This window comes from Pan troglodytes, chromosome 4, assembly GCF_028858775.2.
Source record: "Pan troglodytes isolate AG18354 chromosome 4, NHGRI_mPanTro3-v2.0_pri, whole genome shotgun sequence".
Classification (NCBI taxonomy): Eukaryota; Metazoa; Chordata; class Mammalia; order Primates; family Hominidae; genus Pan; species Pan troglodytes.
Window position 1 is genome coordinate 37030435 of NC_072402.2, and position 22838 is coordinate 37053272.

Consider the following 22838-nt stretch of genomic DNA (forward strand, 5'->3'; position numbering starts at 1 on the left):
AACTATCTATCTATCTATCTATCTATCTATCTAACTATTTTTATTGAGACGGAGTCTTGCCCTATCGCCCAGGCTGGAGTGCAGTGGTGCAATTTTGGCTCACTACAACCTTCGCCTCCCAGGTTCAAGCAATTCTCTTGCCTCAGCCTCCCCAATAGCTGGTATTACAGGAACCCGCCACCATGCCCGGTTGATTTTTGTATTTTTAGTAGAGACAAGGTTTCACCTCGTTGGCCAGGTTGGTCTTGAACTCCTGACCTCAGGTGATCCGCCTGCCTCAGCCTCTCAAAGTGCTAGGATTACAGGCATGAGTCACTGCACTTGGCCCAACAATCTATTCTAATAAGCCCTCCAGGTAGTTTCAATGCAGTTTATTTAAGAACATGGACCTACCCCAAATCAATTAGATTTTCTCTAGGTGTAGGGTCCATGGTTCCTTTTTAAAGCTCCACAGGTGATTTTTTTTTTTTTTAAACGCAGTGAATATTGAGAACCACTGTTTTAGTTCTTATAACTTCGTACCAACTTCAGTCTTGAAAGTACATAGGAAAGTAGAAAAACATGTGGATTGGTCAGAGGATGGTGCTATAGAACTGTGGTGGAATGGATGTAAATTAATAGATCTAGAGCCTATTCCAGCTAGGCTACAGGTTCGTATTCTGCCCCATATCTTTGTTTTTTCTTTTAGAACTGGGTAGTAAGTGAATTTTTTTTAAGTCACCAAATTCTAGCTGCGTGGCCCAGGAAAGCCATTTAACTTGATTTTAATGCCTGAGATTTTTAATCTGTAAAAGAAGGCTACTTTTGCAAGTCTAAAATCCTATGGAATGCCTCCAACAGAGTGGTTGAAGACATTGGTGCCATGTTATCTTTATGAGCCACATAATTGTGTCATCTGAATTAAGCTATCCTTATTCTGTTACCCATTTTCATTGCTGAGTGATAAGGGGAAGGAGAGGAGAAAGGAGGGGAGGGGAAGAGAAGGAAAGGAAGAGGAAAGAAGTAAAACCTAGCTGAAGTGTAGTTGACCATTCCTGAAACACCTGTCAGGATACATTAAACTAAAGCCATTGAATCATTATTTTCATATATATCCAATTTCTGTTATGAAACAGTACTTTGTTTCTACCCTAAGAGCTGAAATGTGAAGTTTAGCTGACTGCTTTCAAATTTGCATATCCATGGAAACCCAGGTCTAGGAATGAATTGAAATAATTTTTAAGATTGCTTTTATTTTTATTATTATTTTAACAGTGTATTTGAACATGCAATAATTGGCATATTTAAAGTAAGCAATTTGATAAGTTTTAGTACATGATACAGCAGTGAAACCATCACCGCAGTGAAGATAGTAAACCTATCCCTCATCCCCAGGGTGTTCATGCCCCTTTGTGATCCCTACCCGCCACCCTCCCCACAGCCTCACCTACCCCCCAGGCAACAATTTATGTCTGAGACTATAGGTTATTTTGCAATTTTTAGAATAAATGCAAAATCTATAAAAATGGAATCGTAGAGTATATGCTTTTTTTGTGTGTTAATTCTTTCCCTCGGCATAACTTGAGAGTCATTTGTGTTGTTATGTTTATTAATAGATCATTCCCAGTGGCATCTCATACCTGTAATCCCAGCACTTTGGGAGGTGGAGGTGGAAGGATCGCCTCAACCCAGGTTTGAAACCAGACTGGGCAACATAGTGAGACTTCCGTCTCCACAAAAAATTAGCCGGGCATGGTGACGCATGCCTGTAGTTGTAGCTACTTGAGAGGCTGAGGAAGGAGGACTGCTTGAGCCTGGGAGGTCAAGGCTGCAGTGAGTCATGTTTGTGCCACTGCACTCCAGCCAGGGCAACTGAGCAAGGCTCTGCCTCAAAAAAAATAATAATTCCCTTTTATAGCAAGTAGTATTCCATTGTATGGATATACTACAATTTGTTTATGTACTCACTCATTGATAAATATTTGGGATGTTTCCAGTTTAGGGCTATTACAAATAAAACTCCAGTAGTCTCTTGGTATACCTGGAGGATTGGTTCTATGACTGCCCAAGGGTACCAAAATTTGCTTGAAGTCTGGCAGTTTGTCTGTGGAAACTGCCTATAGAAAAAGTTGGGTTTTGCATCCTGCAAATACTGTCTTTTTGATCTGCTTGGTTGAAAAAAATGCACATATAAGTGGACCCGTGCAGTTCAAACCTGAGTTGTTCAAAAGTCAGCTGACACTGTGAACGTTTGTGTACAAGTATTTGTATGAACATAGGCTTTCTTTTCCCTAGGTAAATACCTAGGAGTGAAATGACTGAATAAAATAAAAGTGTATGGTAACTTTGTAAGAAACCGTTTTGCCAAGCTGTGTGCCATTTGATATATTATAGTCCTACCAGCAGTATGTGAAGTTCCAGCTCCTCTACATCCTTGTCAAATACTTTTCATGGTCAGTCTTTTTAACTTTAGCTATTCTAAGAGATATGTAGTGATGTCTCATGATGGTTTTAATTTATTTCCTTAATGTCAAATGATGTTGGACATTTTTTGATGTGCCTCCCTGCCATTTCTATATCTTTTTTTGTGAAATGTCTGGTTAAATCTACCTAGGGTTTGTTTTTTTAATTGAGTTTTTAAAGTGCTTTCTGTATTCTTTATCAGATACATGCTTTGCAAATTTTTTTTCAGATGTCTTGACTTTTCATTTGTCTCATTGTGTCTTTCAAAGAGCCATTTTTAATTTTTGAATTTTAAAGTTCTTATCAATTGTTCTTTTATGAATCATGCTTTTGGTTCATATCTAGGAAATCTTTGCCTAATCCAAAGTCATAAAGATTTTCTGCTATGTTTTCTTCTAGAAGTTTTATTATTTTACTTTTTACATTTAGGTCTATGATCCATTTTTAGTTGATCTTGTATCTGGTACGAGGTATGGACTGAAGTTTTATTTATTTGTACTTGGATAACCAATTGCTTTCAGCACCATTTGTTGAAAAGACTATATATTCTGAATTTCATTGCCTTTATATCTTTGTCAGTATGTTTATATCTTTGTCCATTTGTTTGTAGGTCTATTTCTGGACTCTGTTGTATTCTGTATATCTGTTTATCTTTCCAAATGCCAATACTACAGTGTCTTGATTACTGTTGCTCAAATAAGGTTGTGATAGCCCTGCAACTTTGTTCTCTTTTTTAAAGCTGTTTTGGCTATTCTAGGTCCTTTGAATTTCATTAATTTTAGAATCAGCTTGTCGATGTGTACCAAAAAACCTGCTAGACTTTATTGGAATTGCATTTTATCTACAGGTCAATTCAAGTATTCCAATTCATGAACAAGTTCCATCTCTCCATTTATTCAGGTCATCTTTTATTTCTGTCAGAAATGTTTTATAGTTTTCAGTATACAGGTCTTACATATCTTTTAACATATTTATCCTTAAGTATTTCATGTTTTGATACTGTTGTAGATGGTATTTTTAATTTCAATTTTCAGTTGTTTATTGCCAAAATATAGAAATACAATTGGTCTTATATGTTGATCTTATATTTTGGAACTTTGCTCAATCTGCTTAGTGGTTCTAGTAGCATTTTTGTAGATTCCATCGGATTGTCACATGGACAATCATGTTGTATAAAAATAGAGCTTTTCTTTGTCTTTTCTAATTTGGATATCTTTTATTTCTTTTTCTTGCCTTATATTCTTTTTTTTTTTTGACGGAGTCTCACTCTGTCTCCAGGCTGGAGTGCAGTGGCGCGATCTTGGCTCACTCCAACTTCTGCCTCCCGGGTTCAAGCGATTCTTCTGCCTCAGCCTCCCAAGTAGCTGGGACTACAGGCATGTGCCACCACACCCAGCTAATTTTTTTTTGTATTTTTTTAGTAGAGACGGGGTTTCACCATGTTGGCCAAGATGGGCTTGCCTTATATTCTTGCCTGGAAGTTCTTTATCAAGTTGAAGACATTTGCTTCTATTCCTAGTGTTAACATTTTTAAAAAAGATCAGGAATAGATATTGGATTTTAGCAAATGATTTTCCACATCTACTGAGATAATCATTTTGTATGTTTTACTTTGTTATATGGTTTATTACATTTATTAATTTTCTAACATTGTGCCAACCTTTTATTTTTAGGATAAAACCCACTTGGTGATGATATATCACCTTTTAAAACATCATTGGATTTTACTGGATAATTTTTAAAAATTTTGCAGCTATATTCTCCTTACAGCACTTAGAGCTTGCCATTATTTTGTTTATTTTTCCTGTTTTTCTTTTGAACAGAATGTAAGCTTCCTGAGTACAGGTGCTGGCAATACAGCATATGTTTTGTTTATGATTTTTATCCCCAACACCTAGCTCAGGGCTGGCACATAGCAGATGCCCAGTAAATATTTTGTTGTTGAAAGTAATGTCAAAAGATGATACTTGAAAAGTTCTGGGCCCTCATTATGAAGGGTCTCATGTGCCAAGCTAAGGAATTTGGAGTGTATCCTGGAGAACCTGGGGAGTGACCCAAGAATTTTGAGTAAGGAGTCACACTCTAGTGATGGGAAACAGATTAAAAGTGAGTTCGTCTGGTGACTGGGAGATCATTCTCCTAATTATCAAATAAATCCAGTGGAGAGAAGACGAAGGCTTCAACTAAAGCAGTGGCCATAGGATGGAGAAGAAAGAGCAATGAGTGCTATTTAGAAGGAAGGGTGGATACCACATGAGGGACTGCATGTGAAGGGGTGAGAGGAGGATGTTAATGAACTGTGGATTAACTAGGAAACACGGGTGGAGGGGTGTGGGTGGGAAATTGGCAGGACTTGGGTTGGAGGACTCTGGGGTAGCCAAGCAGAGAGTCCCAGAAGGCATCTGAGCATGTGGGTTTGGAGAGCTTAGCTCTGGAAGTATGGCTTTGGACCCTTCAGATATAGGTGGTCATTGAGGCAGGTGAGTATTGAGAATCCGTTTTCTATAGCACTCTGCACTTGCCTCTGCCCTGGTACTGACCACGCCTTATATTCCTGGCCACCTCCTCAACTTTGAGGACAGAGGCCAAGAATCCTTAGCCTCACCCCCGTGTCTGATCACTAGTGAGGGCTCTGTAAATATTTGCTGAAGGGTTTGAATTGTGACTCTGACATTTACTGATTCTGACTAGATGTATTGCTTAATCTATGAGCATTTCAGTTTTCTCATCTGTAAAATGAAGAAAATGTTCACTCCATAAATTTGTCATAAGTATTAGATGAGATAAAGAACATTTGGTACCTCATTAAGTGTTAGTTCCTTTCCATATTATTGATTTGAATCTAAATAAGTCATTTAGAGTAAAGGAACTATACATGAAATCCTTTTTCTTTTTTTAAGATCCCAGTAAGGAAGATCTTGGGTCCCTATTGAGGCCTCGTTTCTTCATGCTTTTAAAATTTCCTTCGATTATTATTTACTTTGCATTTAGGCTTAAGTGCTATACTTAAAATATCAAATGGGCAATTGTTCTTCACTCTACTCTAGAGAGATGAAATCTATTATGAAAACTCTATATTATAGTTGTTGGCCAAAGCACTTAAACATAAATCTGATAAAGCCACAGGTCCATTTCACAGTTTTCCTTTGAATCATTAGATTAAAAAAGCGAAAAATTAAGTGTTCTCTTTAACATCAAATCTAGTAAGATTTAATATTAAAGACATGTAATTGGGGCTTTAGTTTTGAAAATCTAGTTTGATTTGGATGCTAATTAGCCTGATTACTTGCCTGGCTTAGGAACTATATTTTAGTTATTTTCCCAGGTTTCTATTTTATCCCCCTTTTTTAGTGAATATGGTTCCTGTTCTAGTAATATTAAAGACTTTTGAGAAGGAATTTTAACTGGTCAGTAATTTTGGTTAGAAAAATGCTATATGAGTGCTTTCTTTTAAATTGCTAAGGGCAGAGAATGAAAACTACCTGTATGTGGGAGTGATATGATTTGGATCTGTGTCTGCACCAAATCTCATGCCAAATTGTAATCCCCATTGTTGGAGGTGGAGCCTGGTGGGAAGTGATTGGATCATGGGGGTGGTTTCTCATGAATGATTTAGCAACATCCCCTTTGGTACTGTCCTCACAATAGTGAGTGAGTTCTCATGAGATCTAATTGTTTAAAAGTATGTAGCACCTCCCTCCTGTCTCTTGCTCCTGCTCCTGCCATGTAAGACATGCCAGCTCCCCCTTTGCCTTCTGCCATGATCGTAAGTTCCCTGAGACCTCCCCAGAAGCCAAGCAGATGCCCACATCTTGCTTCCTGTATAGTCTACAGAACTGTGAGCCAATTAAATCTATTTTCTTTATAAATTACCCAGTCTCAGGCATTTCTTTATAGCAGCGAGAGAACAGACTAATACAGAAAAGTGGTACAGAGGAGTGGGATATTGCTATAAAGATACCTGAAAATGTGGAAGCAGCTTTGGAACTGGGTAATGGGCAGAGGTTAGAAGGATGTGGAGGGCTCAGAAGAAGACAGGAAGATGAGAGAAGGTTTGAAACTCCCTAGAGATGTATTGAATCGTTGTGACCTAAATGCTGATAGTGATATGGACAGAGATGGCCAAACTGAGGAGGTCTCAGATGGAAATGAAGAACTTATTGGGAATGGGAATAAAGGTCACTTTTGTTATGCCTTAGCAAATAACATGGCTGCATTGTGCTCCTGCCCTAGGGATCTATGGATCTTAGAAACTGAGACTGATGATTTAGAGTATCTAGTGGAAGAAATTTCTAAGCAGCAAAGCATTCAAGAGGTGGCCTGGCTACTTCTGACAGTCAATGCTCATGTGTGTGAACAAAGAAATGACCTGAAGTTGGAACTTATATTTAAAGGGGAAGCAGAGTGTAAAAGTTTGGAAAATGTGCAACCTGACCATGTAGTAGAAAAGAAAAGCCCATTTTCTGGGGAGGAATTCAAGCAGGCTGCAGACATTTGCATAAGTAAAAAGGAGCCAAGTGCCGATAACCAAAACACTGGGGAAAAAGGTCTCGAAGGCATTTCAGAGACCTTCACAACAACCCCTATCATCACAGCCCCAGAGGCCTAAGAGGAATGAATGTTTTGTGGGCCAGGCCCAAGGCTCCACTGCCCTGCATGGCATTGGGACACTGCTCCCTGCATCCCAGCTGCTCCAGCTCTAGCTGTGACTCAAATGGGCCCTAGTAAAGCTTGGGCTGCTGCTACAGAGGGTGCAAGCCATAAGCCTTGGCAGCTTCCACATGATATTAAGCCTGTGGGTGCACAAAGTGCAAGAGTTGAGGCTTGGGAGCCTCCACCTAAATTTCAGAAGATGTATGGAAATGCCTGGATGTCCAAGTAGAAGCCTGCTGCAAGGGTGGAGTCCTCATGGAGAACGTCTACCTAAGACAGTGTAGAGGGGAAATGTGGGGTTGGAGCCCCCACACAGAGTCCCCACTGGGGCACTGCCTAGTGGAGCTGTGAGAAGAGAGCCACCATCATCTAGACCCTAGAATGGTAGACCCACCAGCAGCTTGCACCCTCAGCCTGCAAAAGCTGCAGGCATTCAACACCAGCCCATGAGAGCAGTTACGGTGGCTGAACCCTGCAAAGCCACAGAAGCATAATTGCCCAAAGCTTTTGGGCACACCAGTGTGCCCTGGATGTGAGATATGGAGTCAAAGGAGATTATTTTGGAGCCTTAAGATTTAATGACTTCCCTGCTGGGTTTCTGACTTCTGTGGGGCTTATAGCTCCTTTCTTTTGGCTGATGTTTCCTTTTTGGAATGGGAATGTTTACCCAGTGCTTGTATCCCCATTGTATCTTAGAGGTAACTAACTTGTTTTTGATTTTACAGGCTCATAGGCAGAAGGGACTAGCCTTGTCTCAGATGAGACTTTGGACTTTTGAGTTAATGCTGAAATGAGCTAAAACTTTGGGGAACTCTGGGAAGGCATGATTGTAGTTTGCAATATAAGAAGGATGTGAGATTTTGGGGTCAGAGGTGTAATGATATGGTTTGTATCTGTTTCCCCACCAAATCTCATGTTGAATTGTAATCCCCAATGTTGGAGGTGGGGCCTGATGAAAGGTGATTGGATCATGGGGGCAGATTTCTCATGACTGGTTTAGCACAATCCCCCTTGGTACTGTCCTCGCAATAGTGAGTGAGTTCTCATGAGATCTGGTCATATAAAAGTGAGTAACATCTTTCTGCACTCTATCTCTTGCTCCTTCTCCGGCCATGTGAAGTACTGCTCCCCCTTTGCCTTCCACCATGATTCTAACTTTGCTTGCTAAGGTCTCCTCAGAAGCCAAGCAGATGCCAGCATCATGCTTCCTGTACAGCCTGCAGAACTATGAGCCAATTAAATCTCTTTTCTTTATATGTTACCCAGTCTCAGGTATTTCTTTATAGCAATGCAAGAGCAGACTAATACAGAGAATATTCATTTTCTAGCCAATAATAACCAACTTAGTTGCTAAACTAATAATTTTAAATTTTGCTATCAAGGAGATGTTGAAATTGTGGTTATTGTTAACTTACGTGGAATGTTAAGAAGCTCTGAATAGTGGAAAAGGAACCAAGAGTTGAGAAGCTTGGGTTTAAGGTTTGGTGCTAACTCACTTTGTTGCTGCTGGCAAGATCCATAATTTTGTAGGGCTTTAGTTTTCTCATATGGAAAATGTGTTTGGACTAAGTTTTCTGCTTGCTTTAAGACTCCTGTGATTCTAAGTCTGTAAATATGAAATGAATAATGCTGTAATTTGTCTATTATGGGGGTTGGGGATGTTAAATGAATTCATTCCCCCAAATGAATGAATCCAGTTTATGGCTTTATTATAAGTTTCCTGAGGCATAAACAGTGTCACAGGTGCACAGGGTACTGCACAACTGAGTGAAGAAAGTGCAGATTGTCATAGACTGTAGGTGAGTGATGGCCATAGGCTTTGCAATGGGATTCCCACCCAGATTGCTTTAAATGATGATCCAAAATCCATTCTAAATGAGAAGCTTTTCAGGAAAGTATTGAAGGATAGTGGCACAGCCTGTCATCTGGATTTCCATCTCCACTCTGCCACTTACAGTAGCTGATGACCACAGTCTCTGCAGCCCTTCCCCGCCTATAAGACACAGTAGCCTGATTCCACAACCAGTGCTGTGCCTGATTCCCAAGGAAGCTTTACTGGGACAGAGGATGTTACACGGATTCCCTTATGTCTCTAGAACTTTCTATGAGGGTGTAAAAAATCACAAAAGTTTTATAAATTTAAAACAAAGAATAACATGTGGAGGCAGAAATGCAAACAAACAGAAGCTATGATAGAGGTATGGACAGTGGGGGCTCAAGGAAGAATATGACTCAGTTCTACCTGGGGTGGCAGAGTGGGGCTGGGGACAGCATTCCATCATCACCAATTGTATAGAGAAGTTGCTTGAGCTGAGTTTTGAAAGATGAGTAGATTTTGACTGATACAAAATCAATCAAAAAATTGATAACTTCTTTGGATTTTCTGATGGGTTTTTGACTCCATATAGATGGAAAAGAAAAGGTCCAAGACTGTATTTTCATAATCTCTCCCCAATGTCTTATAGCCCACTACCCTGACTCTCCATATCAGACCCTGCCTACCATGCTGCTGTCAAATTTGATTTTAACTACATATCTCAGAGCTCTCCATTGCCCTAAGAATCACAACCAAAAATATACTGATTTACTTTCTTTAATTTACATGTGCTTTTAGGTAATATGGTTCCTTTAATAGAGCTAATGAGAGATGAGTAATTATATTTCACTTAAAAATCTACTTAATGTTTTCATATAGGTAGATATTATATTTAGTATGTATTACAGGTGGATGTTTTAATGACTCATATTGCTATTTAAAATTAATAAATTTTAAAAACACAAGCCAAGACTATTTTTAGGCTACAGTCTCAGTGTTCCAGAAATTTATACATTTTTCAAAGATATTAATAGCTATTTATATAGTTAATTTGGCAATGACTTATTAAAGAAATATACTTCTGTTCTTGGGTCATCCTGAAAGCACCTATTTTAATTACAGCATTAACCTTTAGACACATTTTCCTCTCATTTATAATTAATAATTATATAGTACAGTAAAATCTATAATCTTGGGAGCAAAGCCAAGTAAAATGAAAATGAAATGCCCTCACTTTACTTAAATCTTCCTAAGTCAGGAGCCTTGTTGGTTTGAGACAGGGGGATTGTGCCAATGGGCAGGTGCAGCCTCCTGTCTGTACTTATGGCACTTATTGAAGTGTTCCAGCTGGGTGCGGTGGCTCATACCTGTAAACCTGTTATCTCAGCACTTTGGGAGGCTGAGGTAAGCAGATTATCTGAGGTCAGGAGTTCAAGACCAGCCTGGCCAACATGGCAAAACCCCATCTCTATCCAAAATACAGAAATTAGCAAGGCCTGGTGGTGTGTGCCTGGTCCCAGCTACTCAGGAGGCTGAGGCAAGAGAGTTGCTTGAACCCAGGAGGTGGAGGTTGCAGTGAGCCAAGATTGTGACCACTGCACTCCAGCCTGGGTGACAGAGAGAGATTCTGTCTCAAAAAAAAAAAAAAAAGAAAGAAAAGAAAAGAAAAGAAAAAAGAAAGTAAGTGTTTCTTACTTTCAATGAGATTTTTGCTGTTGTTTTTGTTAGAATATGTTTTATTTCATGTCTGAGGATGAAATTACTGAAAAGACCTAATTCCTAATTTAGGGATATACAAATACAGATATCAAATTGCATTAATATTAACATTCTGAATGTTTTCAGATACTTTTACATAGTACACAAATATTATTTTGTAGTAAATTCATTCAAAATAGGTTCCGGCCACCTAAAAGACATTTAAAAGAAACATTCTTTATTTAGAATATTTAAAGCACTTTATTTAGAGTACTTTCTAATGATAGACTCCAGGCACAGGCATTTAAAAAAATATGGATAAAATCTAAAGGTGCAGGTTTATCTCGTCATGTAACTGAGCTTCAGTTTAGTCTTTCATAAACTGGGGATTAAAATATCCATCTTAAAGTGTTGTCATGAGGATTAAATGAGCTCTTGAATGTGAAGCCATCATTTTAGTATGTGACACAGCAAGGGCATAAGAAATTGTAAATGTTACTGATTAATATTTTATTATTTTTTAAACTGAATTTACTACTCTATTTTCTTTTCTAGAGAAAGTTTTTGCCCACTCTCCCCCCACCTTTCCTGTTTCCCTCATGGTTAGCTAATACCTGATGTTCCTTCTTAGCCTTTGGTAAAATTGTGAATTTGACAAAGGTAGAGTTAGTCTCCTTTTCCAGCACATCTCAACCCTCGCCTAGCTCTGCCCCAATAGCTCTCATCCAGCACCCCCAGCTGGTCATGGCCAGCTTCCACCACATCGCCTCCAGAGGTGTAGCAGATATTGATTTAAGTGGCTCCATTAGGGCTGTTCAGAGTAGGCGAAATGAACAGGGCTAGGCCTCCTGAGATCTTGGTTCTTAACCAGTTTGTTGATTGCCTGTCTTTGACTGAGTTAATGCACTGCTCTTGGACTCCACATCCAGCATCTGTGGGGTGTTTTTGTGTAGATCAAATTATAATGTAAGTACAGACACTTTTGGGAAAGGCTGTACAGACAGTAGTTTTATGAAACCTACTCGTCTTTCAAAACTCAACTCAAAGAATGCCCCGATCCCCGCTCTCCCATCCCAGGCGGAACTGGGTCATTTTCTTCCTTGGGACCCCACTGTCCATACCTCTATCAAAGCTTCTATTTGTTTGCATTTCTGCCTCCACATATTAGATATTCTTTGTTTTAGATTTACAAAACTTGTGTGATTTTTACACCCTAGAACACAAGGAACCAACCATGAGTCATATTTCAAAATTTGTATTGCTGATTGATATGCTACTGTGTGTCATGTTCTGCTATGTTTCCAATAATCTCAAATTGTTCTTTTTTTCTGTTAAAACATTGAGGAAAAACATTTTCCTGTTAAAACATTGTTTTCTGTTAAAACATTGAGGAGATGTAGTAATTTCAGGACTGGGCCCAAGATCATGTTCTCTGAAGCTCTGAATACCCCCTGCCTAACACAGTATCTGATATTCAGCAGGGGCTTAACAATAGTTGAATAAATAATTGAAAGAAAATTATTTAATAGGGGACTCAGGAAGATTAAGAACCTTCAAGCTGTAAATGAATCTCTAATGGTAAAGATTCAGATTCCATGATGGTAGGTGAGGAAATAATTTCAGATCTGCTGGCATTCCATAAATCACACCGTATAAGTCAGTTTGGTCACTGACTATTGTTTAAGTGCTTCTCTGCACAATAAGGCATAAAATTTTTTCAGTATAGTTATTGATTCCAACGTAGACAAGAACTCTAAAAAGCACCCCTTGTCATCATTATTCTATGATTGCAAGTCTCCTTTTTAAAAGATAGCAAAAAAAAAATGTTGCTGTTATAGAATTCTTAGATATAGTCATCCCTCTGTGTATGTGGGGGATTGGTTCCAGAACCCCCACATATACCAAAATCTGGGTTTACTCAAGAACCACCAACCCATATATACAAAAAGCCCCTCCATATACATGGGTTTCAAATCCCACGAATACTGTATTTTCTATTTGTGTTTAGTTGAAAAAAATCCACGTGTAAGTGGACCTCCGCAGCTTAAAGTGGTATTGTTCAAGGGTCAACTCTGCCTGTTTTAACTATAGTGAACTTTGGTTTGTTATGACTTGTTATCATGAATTTATCCTGTATATGAATTCAAGTGAATCAAGCTCTTCCTGTGACTCCCCACCCCCATTTGTCCTATATTAAATAACACGGGTTCCAATCTTCTTTAAATTTTCATGATCTGGCTTCATAATAAAGCTTTATAGTTGGTTCTTACCGTTTGTATCACCCTGGGGAAGGAGAAAGAATTGGATGTTCATTTTGCACATTATTTTAACCTCGGCTAATGGAAACTTTCTCTAACTTCCTGTGTAGGTCAGCAATTTAAAGTTGGATTATCCATAGAAATCATATTTCATTGTAGTTTCATCCTAGAGGTTCTAAACTAGGAAAGGAATGGACTGGGGGGTCTCAGGTGAGGTTGTGTGAGGACCCCTGCTGCTGCTTCTCTGGAGGTTAAGGGGATTTATTACACTCAGTCCTAAATGTTTCAAGTGCAGAAAGAACTGTGTAAGTCCTAAATGTTAGTGGTGGAGGACATCTTAGGCATGAAATACTCTTTCTTATTGCCAATAAAGAAATTAAAGCTTTTGGTTGTTTCCTTTCTTTGCGTTCAGAGAGTAGTCTGTCTGTGGGAACTGTTTGGAGAATCTTGTTTTCCACATTGTGATCTCTGATTAAATCTCATTCACCATAGATACGATTTATATATCACAAATTTCCCTTCCTTCACAAAAGAGATGCTTGTCTAGGCAGAGTATGCAGAAGTCTCATACTAACCTCCCACGGATGTCAGCCCTCCCTCCAGGGCGCTCACTCTCAGTGCTCTCTCTTCACCTCTGACTAGTTTATCACACTTACCATGTGTCTCCTGGCATTTGATTGAGTAGAATTCTATCTCCCTTATTAGCTAAGTGTCTCTGCTGAGGAGTCATTGCTTACCTGTGTGTCCTACTCACAGGTAAGGTGTATTAAGGTGTATTACCAGTAAGTGCGAAGTCTTCCAGTTTGCCTGATTCCTACTTTTTTTTTTTTTTGTAACACATAAGAACGAATTCAAGGTTATCCCTATAACAATGTCGCTCTCATTCCCTTGCATTGATTGCATTGGGAATGGCCCTGAGTGTGCCCATGGGGGTGTATTAGGAATAGGAATGTCATCTGTCATGTGTTGCACGGAAGAAGTAAAAAAAAAAAAAAAAAAAAAAGGTTGAAAAGCACAGTGTTAGAGAATAAACTCTTTGATAAAAATGTCTGTGTCTAACTCATTTTGTTACCCACACAGGGCCTAGCATTATGCCTCACACATAGTAGGGGCTCAATAAATGGTTTCAGAATGAACTAATGAATGCAATCCAATAGGTAAATACGTTCCAGAGTCATTATTCTGAAGAAGCAAAAGAAAAAAAAATACTGCATTTTGGGTTTGTTTTAGCACCATGTTTCAAAAAAGTGAATTTTCTTCAGGTAAAAGACTTTCTATAGGTAGAAATTGAGTTGCACGTTGCTTACCGACAGCCCGTACCACTGTCCAGACCCATTAGACACAAGGGTCACTTTCATAATCCACCATTGCAACATGCCTTATGTTTTTCTGCCTAGGTTTCTGCCTGGTTCTGGTAAATTGTCATCACAAGTTATTACCCTTAAGTCAAACATATTCTGAAGGAATAGGTGGCTGATACTGTCATTTGAGGACTAAGAAATATTTGTCTAGACATTTGATCCAATCTGTATTTTTATTTAATGTGTAATTGGCGAGAAAATAGGAAAGACAAATTTAAATGCTTGCATCTCTAACCTTGTCACGGTGTCTGAGCATTCATTCATCATCATTATCTTGGATTCCTGCAGCCAGCAGACTTCATAGGAAAGCAAGCACTGAAACAGATTAAAGCCAAGGGGCTGAAACGAAGACTGGTCTGCCTCACCTTGGCAACGGTTGATGTTGATCCAGAGGGAAATGAAAGCATCTGGTACAATGGCAAGGTGAGTGCTGAGGACCTCACTGCCAGGGGCTGTGGCATCTTCTGCAACAGAAACTCCCCTTGTTCCTATTTCCTCTTAAACCCTTTTGCTATTAATTATTTGTTGGAGGGATGACACGCTTTTGATTTCTGAGCTGACATTCAAAAGACAGAACGCAATTGACTGAAAGGAAAATGAAATGTTGCTTATTTTTGAAAACATAAAATTCTATATATTCTGTTTAAAGAAAACAAACCCAAAGACTTGAAACACACTGGACAATGAGAAGGGTATGATTTAGAGGGTAAATGATCTATTTGCTCACCACATCTATGTCTGTAAATGCAAAAGATGGATTTTATAAAAAATTTGGCATTCTGATTTAACTTTTTATGGATCTTTCAGAAGGAGGCAATTAGCATATTAACAGAGAAAAAATCCAGATGAAAACATTTATGACAATAGAGGGTAAAACCTTAGAAAATAAAGTGAAAAGTGGAAACCATTTGGTTCTTCAGGAAGAGTAAAATCACCTTCTCATTTTGGAATGTTACTTTTTATTCTTTCTATTTGTATTCAGTAAAACCAGAGTTAGTCAGATAACGTATCAATGTGACTTTATTTTCTCCATTTTTTCTCCCAAGCTTTCTGCATTCAGTTACTTTCTCCATTTTTTTATTACTATTTGTAAAACCCAATTTTGTTGAAACTGAGTGTGGGTGTGTTTTTCCTGGTGTTAGCAGGCATATGTGGGACACCCAGCTTAGACCATGGGGAGGGAATGGAGCCTTCAAAGCTCATCTAAGCAGCTGTTCCACAATGAACAGGGTCAGCTTGGTCATTACCCAAGACTCAGAGCTTCTGTGCCTGCGTTTTTTTCTTATTCACTGCAGCCTGCTTGATATTTGTTTCCATTTTCTCTATCTCATCAGTAACACAAAGAGTGCTAGAAGTGGAGAAAGCCAGTGGTGTCAAATCACAGCCTTTGGGGCTAAAGCATGGGTCAATTTGACAAAGAACTAACATCTACTGAGTTCTTACTGTATACCAGATATTTTTCATGTGCTCTCCCATTTAACTTTGCAGCACGCCTGTCAGATATATATGATCATTTCCATTTTAAAGATGAGGCTTTGAGGGACTCAGAAGTAACTTGCTTGAGGTTACGTGGCCAGTGATTGATAGAACTGATCTCCAACCCAGGTCTAGTTTCCAACTTTGAATTTCTGGTCCTTTCTTCTAAGACATGTTGAACACTTCAATTTGATCTCTTTTCTGTCTCTGTTGATGTCCCCCTGTAGTTTCTTAAGAATTTATTTTATATTTATTTATTTATTTATTTATTTATTTATTTATTTATTTATTTATTTTGAGACAGAGCCTTACTCTGTTGCCCAAGCTGGAGTGCAGTGGTGTGATCTCAGCTCACTGCAACCTCCGCTTCCCGGGTTCAAGTGATTCTCCTGCCTCAGCCTCCCCAGTAGCTGGGTTTACAGGTGCGTGCCACCATGCTTGGCTAATTTTTGTATTTTTAGTAGAGATGGGGTTTCTCCACATTGCCCAGGCTGCTGTTGATCACCAGCCAGGTGATACACCCACCTTGGCCTCCCGAAGTGCTGGGATTACAGGAATAAGCCACTGCCCCTGGCCTTAAGAATTTAATTCTATACCCACATTCTTGTGCATCTGAGTATCAGGTGGATGTTATTAGAGCCTGTGAAGCCAACTGACTTTTCTCAGATCTCAAGTGCCTTTGCCTGTCTGTAAGCCTGGATGGGCTGACCTCCACTTCCTTCTTAAATTGGGCTGAGTTTGCTCTTCTGTTTGAACTGTTGCTACCTTTCTCCCTATCTCTTCTTTCTCTTTCTGTTCTGTATCTCTGGTTCAGCCCTCTTTTCTCAATATGTATTCTTCCTCCAATTCATATTTGCCCACAATTCACATGGTTTATACTTATAACCAGCTCTGCCATTAATTAACTATTTGACCTGATCCTGAGCTGATCTCTGGGCCTCAGCTTTCTCATCTGTAAAATGAAGCCATTGGATGAGATAACGTCTTCTTGTCACTACATTTCCTCCCACCTCATCTTCCCTTTGTTTTATATTTTTCACTCTATTCCCATTCAGTTTTCTCAGTACTTCTTAATACAGTCTACACTTACCCTTCCACCAACCTTCTGTTTTACTCAGCATGGAATGAAAGAGATATTATGCTATATTATTCTGTATTCCCACGTCATCCACAATCAACTGATTTTTAGCCACCTTAAATATGATGATACCAAAATTAGTTTTAAAACCCTGAAAACCCAAGGTCTAATCTAAAGGTTTTTTCCTTTGCCCTATGCATATACTGCATTTACATGCTATATTGTTCACCTTTCCTTGCCATCTGCTTATAAAGCTGCTAATCCAATTATAGGATTCTGTCTCTTAGATTTCCTAATATGAGTTTGCCTGCTCTTTGATGCTTAGTAAGGCCATCATTTTACATACAGATAGTCTTCTTTTTGATCCTTTTTCAGAGGCCCTCCTTGGATCCTCTTTACTCTGGACTGATATGAAATAATTTTTGCTTTTTCTTTTCAGACTTTGTCTTGACTTGTGTTGCTTTTGGTATTTAGTATTTTATTCTTGCAAGCATTTCCAGTGCTGGATATAGGGTACAAATGTATTCGTTTATTGACTTTTGTATGTGTGTGTGTGTCTACCATATGCCAGCGATATTCTAGGCACTGGGAATACAGCAGTGAACAAAACACAAGAATCTCTGACCTCATGGAGTTTACATTCCAGAGGAGGGAGAGATAGACAATGGACAAAATAAATAAAGTATATTGCATGTCAGATGGTCTTTAGTGCCTTGGGGAAAGGTCAAGTCCAACTGGGAGCTGGGCAGTGCTGGAGAAAGGGATTATAACCTTAAATGAGGTTTAATTTTTTTTAAATCAAGGCATAAAGATGGTCATGAGAAAGGCTTTCTTTATATTGGGTGGCTCAGTTATTAAAAGATGCTTAGCTTGGAAGGAAGTTTTGAAAAAGAGGTTTGTGGAGAGGTTTGGAGAGCTTAGAAGGTTTTTTAAAATTATTATTTGTAAACTAAAACACACAGGGACAGTCAAAGAAAAGCACAATAGAACATCAAACAAATTATGTTAACTTCCTTCAAAGGCCATTTGCCATGTTATCTTCTGGAAGTCAGATAGAGACTTCTCATAATTTGCGAGAGAAATGAGAAAAGGCTAAAAATAAATGAGAATTATTCACATTGGTAAAAAGAAGGTCAATGTTTGTTTTAACAAAGAATGAGAATTTGCCAGGCAGAGGGTGGGGACAGATTGTTCTCGCAGTTCACTGAACTAAAAGGCAGAATGGATCTAATTGAACCTGGAAGATTTTAGGTAGAACTATTTAAAATTTATGCAAGGGAAAACATTTCCCTGGAGATTTAGTAATAAGGTAAAAGGAAAAGCCAGACTTCTGAAATATCCTGGGCTTCTAACCCCTGGATTAGAGAGAAATTCAAGTAGAAATGAAAGTAAATTCTAGCAGAAAGCAAGGCAAATTTTAAAAATAGCACTCATAAACAAGGACTCTATTTTTTTAGGTTACTAATGCAGAATGACTGCAAGACAAATCACTGCTGGGATGTTAGGAGATGAGAAGGGCTGAGGATTGTGTACTTTTGACCCAGTGAGTCAGGGGATCACACCCTGAGACTGGCCTAGGTCTCTTCCTGTTTTCTGAAGATGCTCAAGCAAACCAGCTTAACTCTTCCAGGGCTCCAAACCCAAATCTCTTTCTTACAGATGGGGAAATGAAAACAAGGTTATCAAGAAAGTCTTTCAAAAAGCAATGATTAAGCCAGGCATGCTAGCTCATACCTGTAATCCCAGCACTTTGGGAGGCCAAGGCAGGCTGATCACTTGAGTTCAGGAGTTCGAGACCAGCCTGGCCAACATGGTGAAACCCCGTCTCTACTAAAAATACAAAAATTGGCCAGGCATGGTGGTGTACACCTGTAGTCCCAGCTACTCAGGAGGCTGAGGCAAGAGAATGGCTTGAACCTGGAAGGCAGATGTTGCAGAGAGCCAAGATTGCGCCTCTGCACTCCAGCTGGGGCAACAGAGCAAGACTCCATCTCAAAAAACAAACAAACAAAAGCAATGATTAGGTACAGCCGCAGAGCTGCTCCCAGGGCTACATGGCTGAGGGGGACGCAGGGAGTAACCAAAGGCAGGATGAGGAAATTGAAGCAATGGCAGCCATTGATGGCGAGGAATGGTGTGTCATTGATGACTGTGCCAAAATATTTTGTATTAGAATTAGTGACGATATAGATGACTCCAAATGGACACTTTGCTTGCAAGTGATGCTGCCAAATGAGGACCCAGGTACAGCTCCACCTGTCCATCAGTTGAATGCTCATTGGCTTAAAGGGCAAGAACTTGTCCATTTATTGAATAGCCTGAGGAAATATATATGTGGCCACCCCATTTGGTTCCGTGAGAGTACGTGCTTTGTGTCCCTGGGATCCAGGCTAAGTTTCTTTTCCTCCCAAAATATTTAATGAGAAAATGACAGAATATTGGTGAAAGTATTCTTTACCTGTGAGTGGAGAAAATAAGAGATGTTCCAATACAAAAACCTCAGATGACAGAACCAGGCCCAGAGGTAAAGAAAGAAACTGAAGAGGAAGATGTTGAATGTGAAGATGATCTCATTTTTGCATGTCAGCCAGAAAGTTCGGTGAAAGCACTGGATTTTGATATCAGTGAAAATCAAAGAGAAATAGAATTATCTCTGATTGATCATGGCATTTCTGTTACAGACCGAATAAGTACTTTTCAGGCAGACTTTGATCCAGCAGTTTGTCCCAAACAGGTGAAAATGGTTCTTTCCAACTTGTATGAGAATAAGAAAATAGCTAGTACCACCCACAGCATCTATGCCTACAGAGTGTATTGTGAGAATAAACAGACCTTCTTACAGGATTGTGAGGATGATGGGGAAAGAGCAGCTGGTGGGCATCTTCTTCATCTCATGGAGATTTTAAATGTGAGGAATATCATGGTGGTGGTATCACGCTGGTATGGAGGGATTCTGTAGGACCAGATCACTTTAAACATAACTGTGCCAGAAACATACTAGTGGAGAAGAACAACACACATTCACCTGAAAATCATCTAAGGCTTTGGAAAAAAAACAAAAAATGTTCATCACTGAGTAATGGAGTGAAAATCCAGGAGTATCTACTTGCAGTTATGGGCTGAGGTGACAATTCTTCCAACATATTTGTTAGCGTAAATATTATGCCTCAATTTCTGTTGCAAATTGGTGATTGTGAAATTTCCAAAAGTGATTTTCTAGTCTCTGCTTCTTCAATTCTCATAATATAAAGCAATAAATATGGAGTGTCAGTAGTCTTATTCCACACCAGAAAAAAAAAAAGCAATGATTAAAATTCTAACCTCTCTGACCCTAATCCCTGCCTGTATCACTGAACTATGATCTAAAGGAGAAAAGCAATTTTAAAGCACGTGTTATACCTTGGCAGTTAATAATCAGCCAGAGATAAACTTTTACTAATGAATGTATTCACATTTTATTTTTCACAGTCAAAAAGTTTTCTTTTTTCACGGTCAACCAGTTTTCACAGTAAGTTTAGAAATCATATGGAGAGCAGCCGGGCGTGGTGGCTCATGCCTGTAATCCCAGCACTTTGGGAGGCTGAGGCAGGCTGATCACGAGGTCAGGAGTTCGAGACCATCCTGGCTAACACGGTGAAACCCTGCCTCTACTAAAAAAATACAAAAAAATTAGCCAGGCGTGGTGGTGGGTGCCTGTAGTCCCAGTCACTCGGGAGGCTGAGGCAGGAGAATGGCATGAACCTGGGAGGCGGAGCTTGCAGTGAGCTGAGATGGAGCCACTGCACTCCAGCCTGGGTGACACAGAGAGACTCTGTCTCAAAAAAAAAAAAAAAAAAGAGAGAGAGAGAGAAATCATATGGAGAGCTTCTGATTTGGGGTTTCAAAGAGAGAATTAAAAACTGGGACTACAGAGATAGGAGTCTGCAATCAAAGTCATGAATGTGTTAGCATCTAAAATACTAGAAGTGCTATAGTAAGATTGTTGTTTGTAATGTGCTCTTTGCTGAGGCAGCTGAATGATCACCAGGCTGATTTCCGTCTGTGAATGTCTTGAGCTCCAGCTGTAAGCAGTCCACTGTGCCAGACAGTAGGACTTTAAGGATTAGTGCAAAGTTGTGTGGCCAGGAGAAGCCATTTTGAGCAGGCCTATATATCGTGTTTTACTTTTGTTGTCTTCCTTTTATTTTTGTTCCATGTAATGTTTTGATGTAATGTAATGTTTCTGTATTTTTTGCTTTTCCTTCTTTTTCATTCTTTCCTTTAGACCTGATTTCCAGTAACCTTTTTATCTTTTAATCAAGCTTGTTATATAGACTTTTTTTCGAGACAGTCTCACTCTGTCATCCAGACTGGAGTGCAGTGGCCAGATCTCAGCTCACTGCAAACTCCACCTCCCGGGTTCAAGCAATTCTCATGCTTCAGCCTTCTGATTAGCTGAGAGTATAGGCGCCTGCCATCACGCCCAGCTAATTTTTGTATTTTTATTAGATACGGGGTTTCACCATTTTGGCCAGGCTGGTCTTGAACTCCTGACCTCAAATGATCCGCCCGCCTCAGCCTCCCCAAGTGCTGGGATTACAGGCACGAGCCACCACTCCTGGCCTAAACCAAGTATTACTATTTTAAAAATGAGAAATTTCAGAGTAATACAGAAGTGTACCTTGATAATTACTTTTCATAATTTGTAAACTTTCATTCATCTTCTCAAAATGTGAAGTTTTCCTCCTGTGTCTCTGGCGTTGTCCCCCCAGACAGCATTTCATAAAACTTCCATTTTGTAAGTTGAATCTGTATTTTAGTTTTTTTTCACCCAGAGATGAGGAGCACAGAGCTGTGACCAAGACGCTGAGGACTGTTGGGTCTTGTTTTCCAGGTGGTTGGCAACACGACATCTGGAAGCTATAGCTACAGCATCCAGAAGAGTCTGGCTTTCGCATATGTCCCTGTACAACTAAGTGAAGTGGGACAGCAGGTGGAAGTTGAACTATTAGGCAAAAATTACCCAGCAGTCATCATACAACAACCTTTGGTATTGACCGAACCAACCAGAAACCGGCTTCAGAAAAAAGGTGGAAAGGACAAAACTTGAAAAAAGACCTTCAGCAGTCAACTGAATTAGAGTTGCCAATGACTGTCCTTGAAATTATTATAATTGGCTCCCAGGGGAATAGAGGAAACCAGGAATTCATTTCAAAATCATCAAAGTCTAAATTTAGAATCTTAATGAAACCTTTCTGTTAAGTGTTTTCTAAGCAAGACAGAATAATAGATAAATGATTTACATTGTTCTTTTAAATGAAGAAATTTGAAATGAATGTTTTTTTATTTACCCCACATTACCCAATCAGCAAAACATTTAGGTGTTTGCTAATATACACAATCATTACTATAACCTAATTAAAGGACATTTTATAATTTTAGTAACAAATGCATTCGGTTCTTGACAGCTGAAAACAAATTAATAAATTATCTTTTACATAAAAACATGTACAATATTGTTTATGGATTTACTTCATTGAGAAATCTTTCCTTAGATGAATAAATGAAAGTTTTAATTTTTCATGATATATCTGTGATGAAAATAGTAAAACTTAACATTGACATATAGCCAACATTTTAATTCAATTCTGTGAAATATTTATCATTTTCTTAATGACTTCCCTGAAAGGAGCTTTATAGGACATTATTATTGTCCTTTCAAAGATTGTTTTAGAAGAGAAATTGCAAGAAAGAACAGTCTTCCAAAGGAAGAGGTACTTGTAAACTTTCAGAAATGAAGCTGACACATAAGTAGATTGTGCCAGTATAAACACAGTTTGAATACTGAACACCTCTCTTTGGGAAAGAATTAATGCAAGTTGACATCACATGGTGCTGTTCTGAATATCATTTCACAAAGCATTTGACAAAGCAGGTCAAACAAAAGCTTAAGAGCTGACAGGTTTTCCTTAGCGCTACGTACAGCAAGAAAAAAATCAATTTAGAAATAATTCTTTGATATACTTTTTGAAATTATTTGGGTGTAGTTGATGGAATAAATCAATTTTTTTTGTAAA

The 22838-nt window shown here is 38.9% G+C and overlaps 1 protein-coding gene and 1 pseudogene across 3 annotated transcripts in view; both read left to right on the plus strand.

Annotated features, from left to right (window-relative positions):
• DMGDH (dimethylglycine dehydrogenase) overlaps window positions 1–22838 on the plus strand; it is a 112774-nt gene extending 89936 nt beyond the window's left edge. For all 3 annotated transcript variants that reach the window (XM_063811138.1, XM_063811137.1, XM_526883.9), the window contains 2 exons: window positions 14517–14651; window positions 21656–22838. In XM_063811138.1, coding sequence (XP_063667208.1) covers window positions 14517–14651; window positions 21656–21871 — 351 coding nt within the window. In that variant the 3' untranslated portion in view covers window positions 21872–22838. The remainder of the gene's footprint in view (window positions 1–14516; window positions 14652–21655) is intronic.
• Window positions 14667–21645, plus strand: LOC104006397 (protein IMPACT-like; annotated as a pseudogene).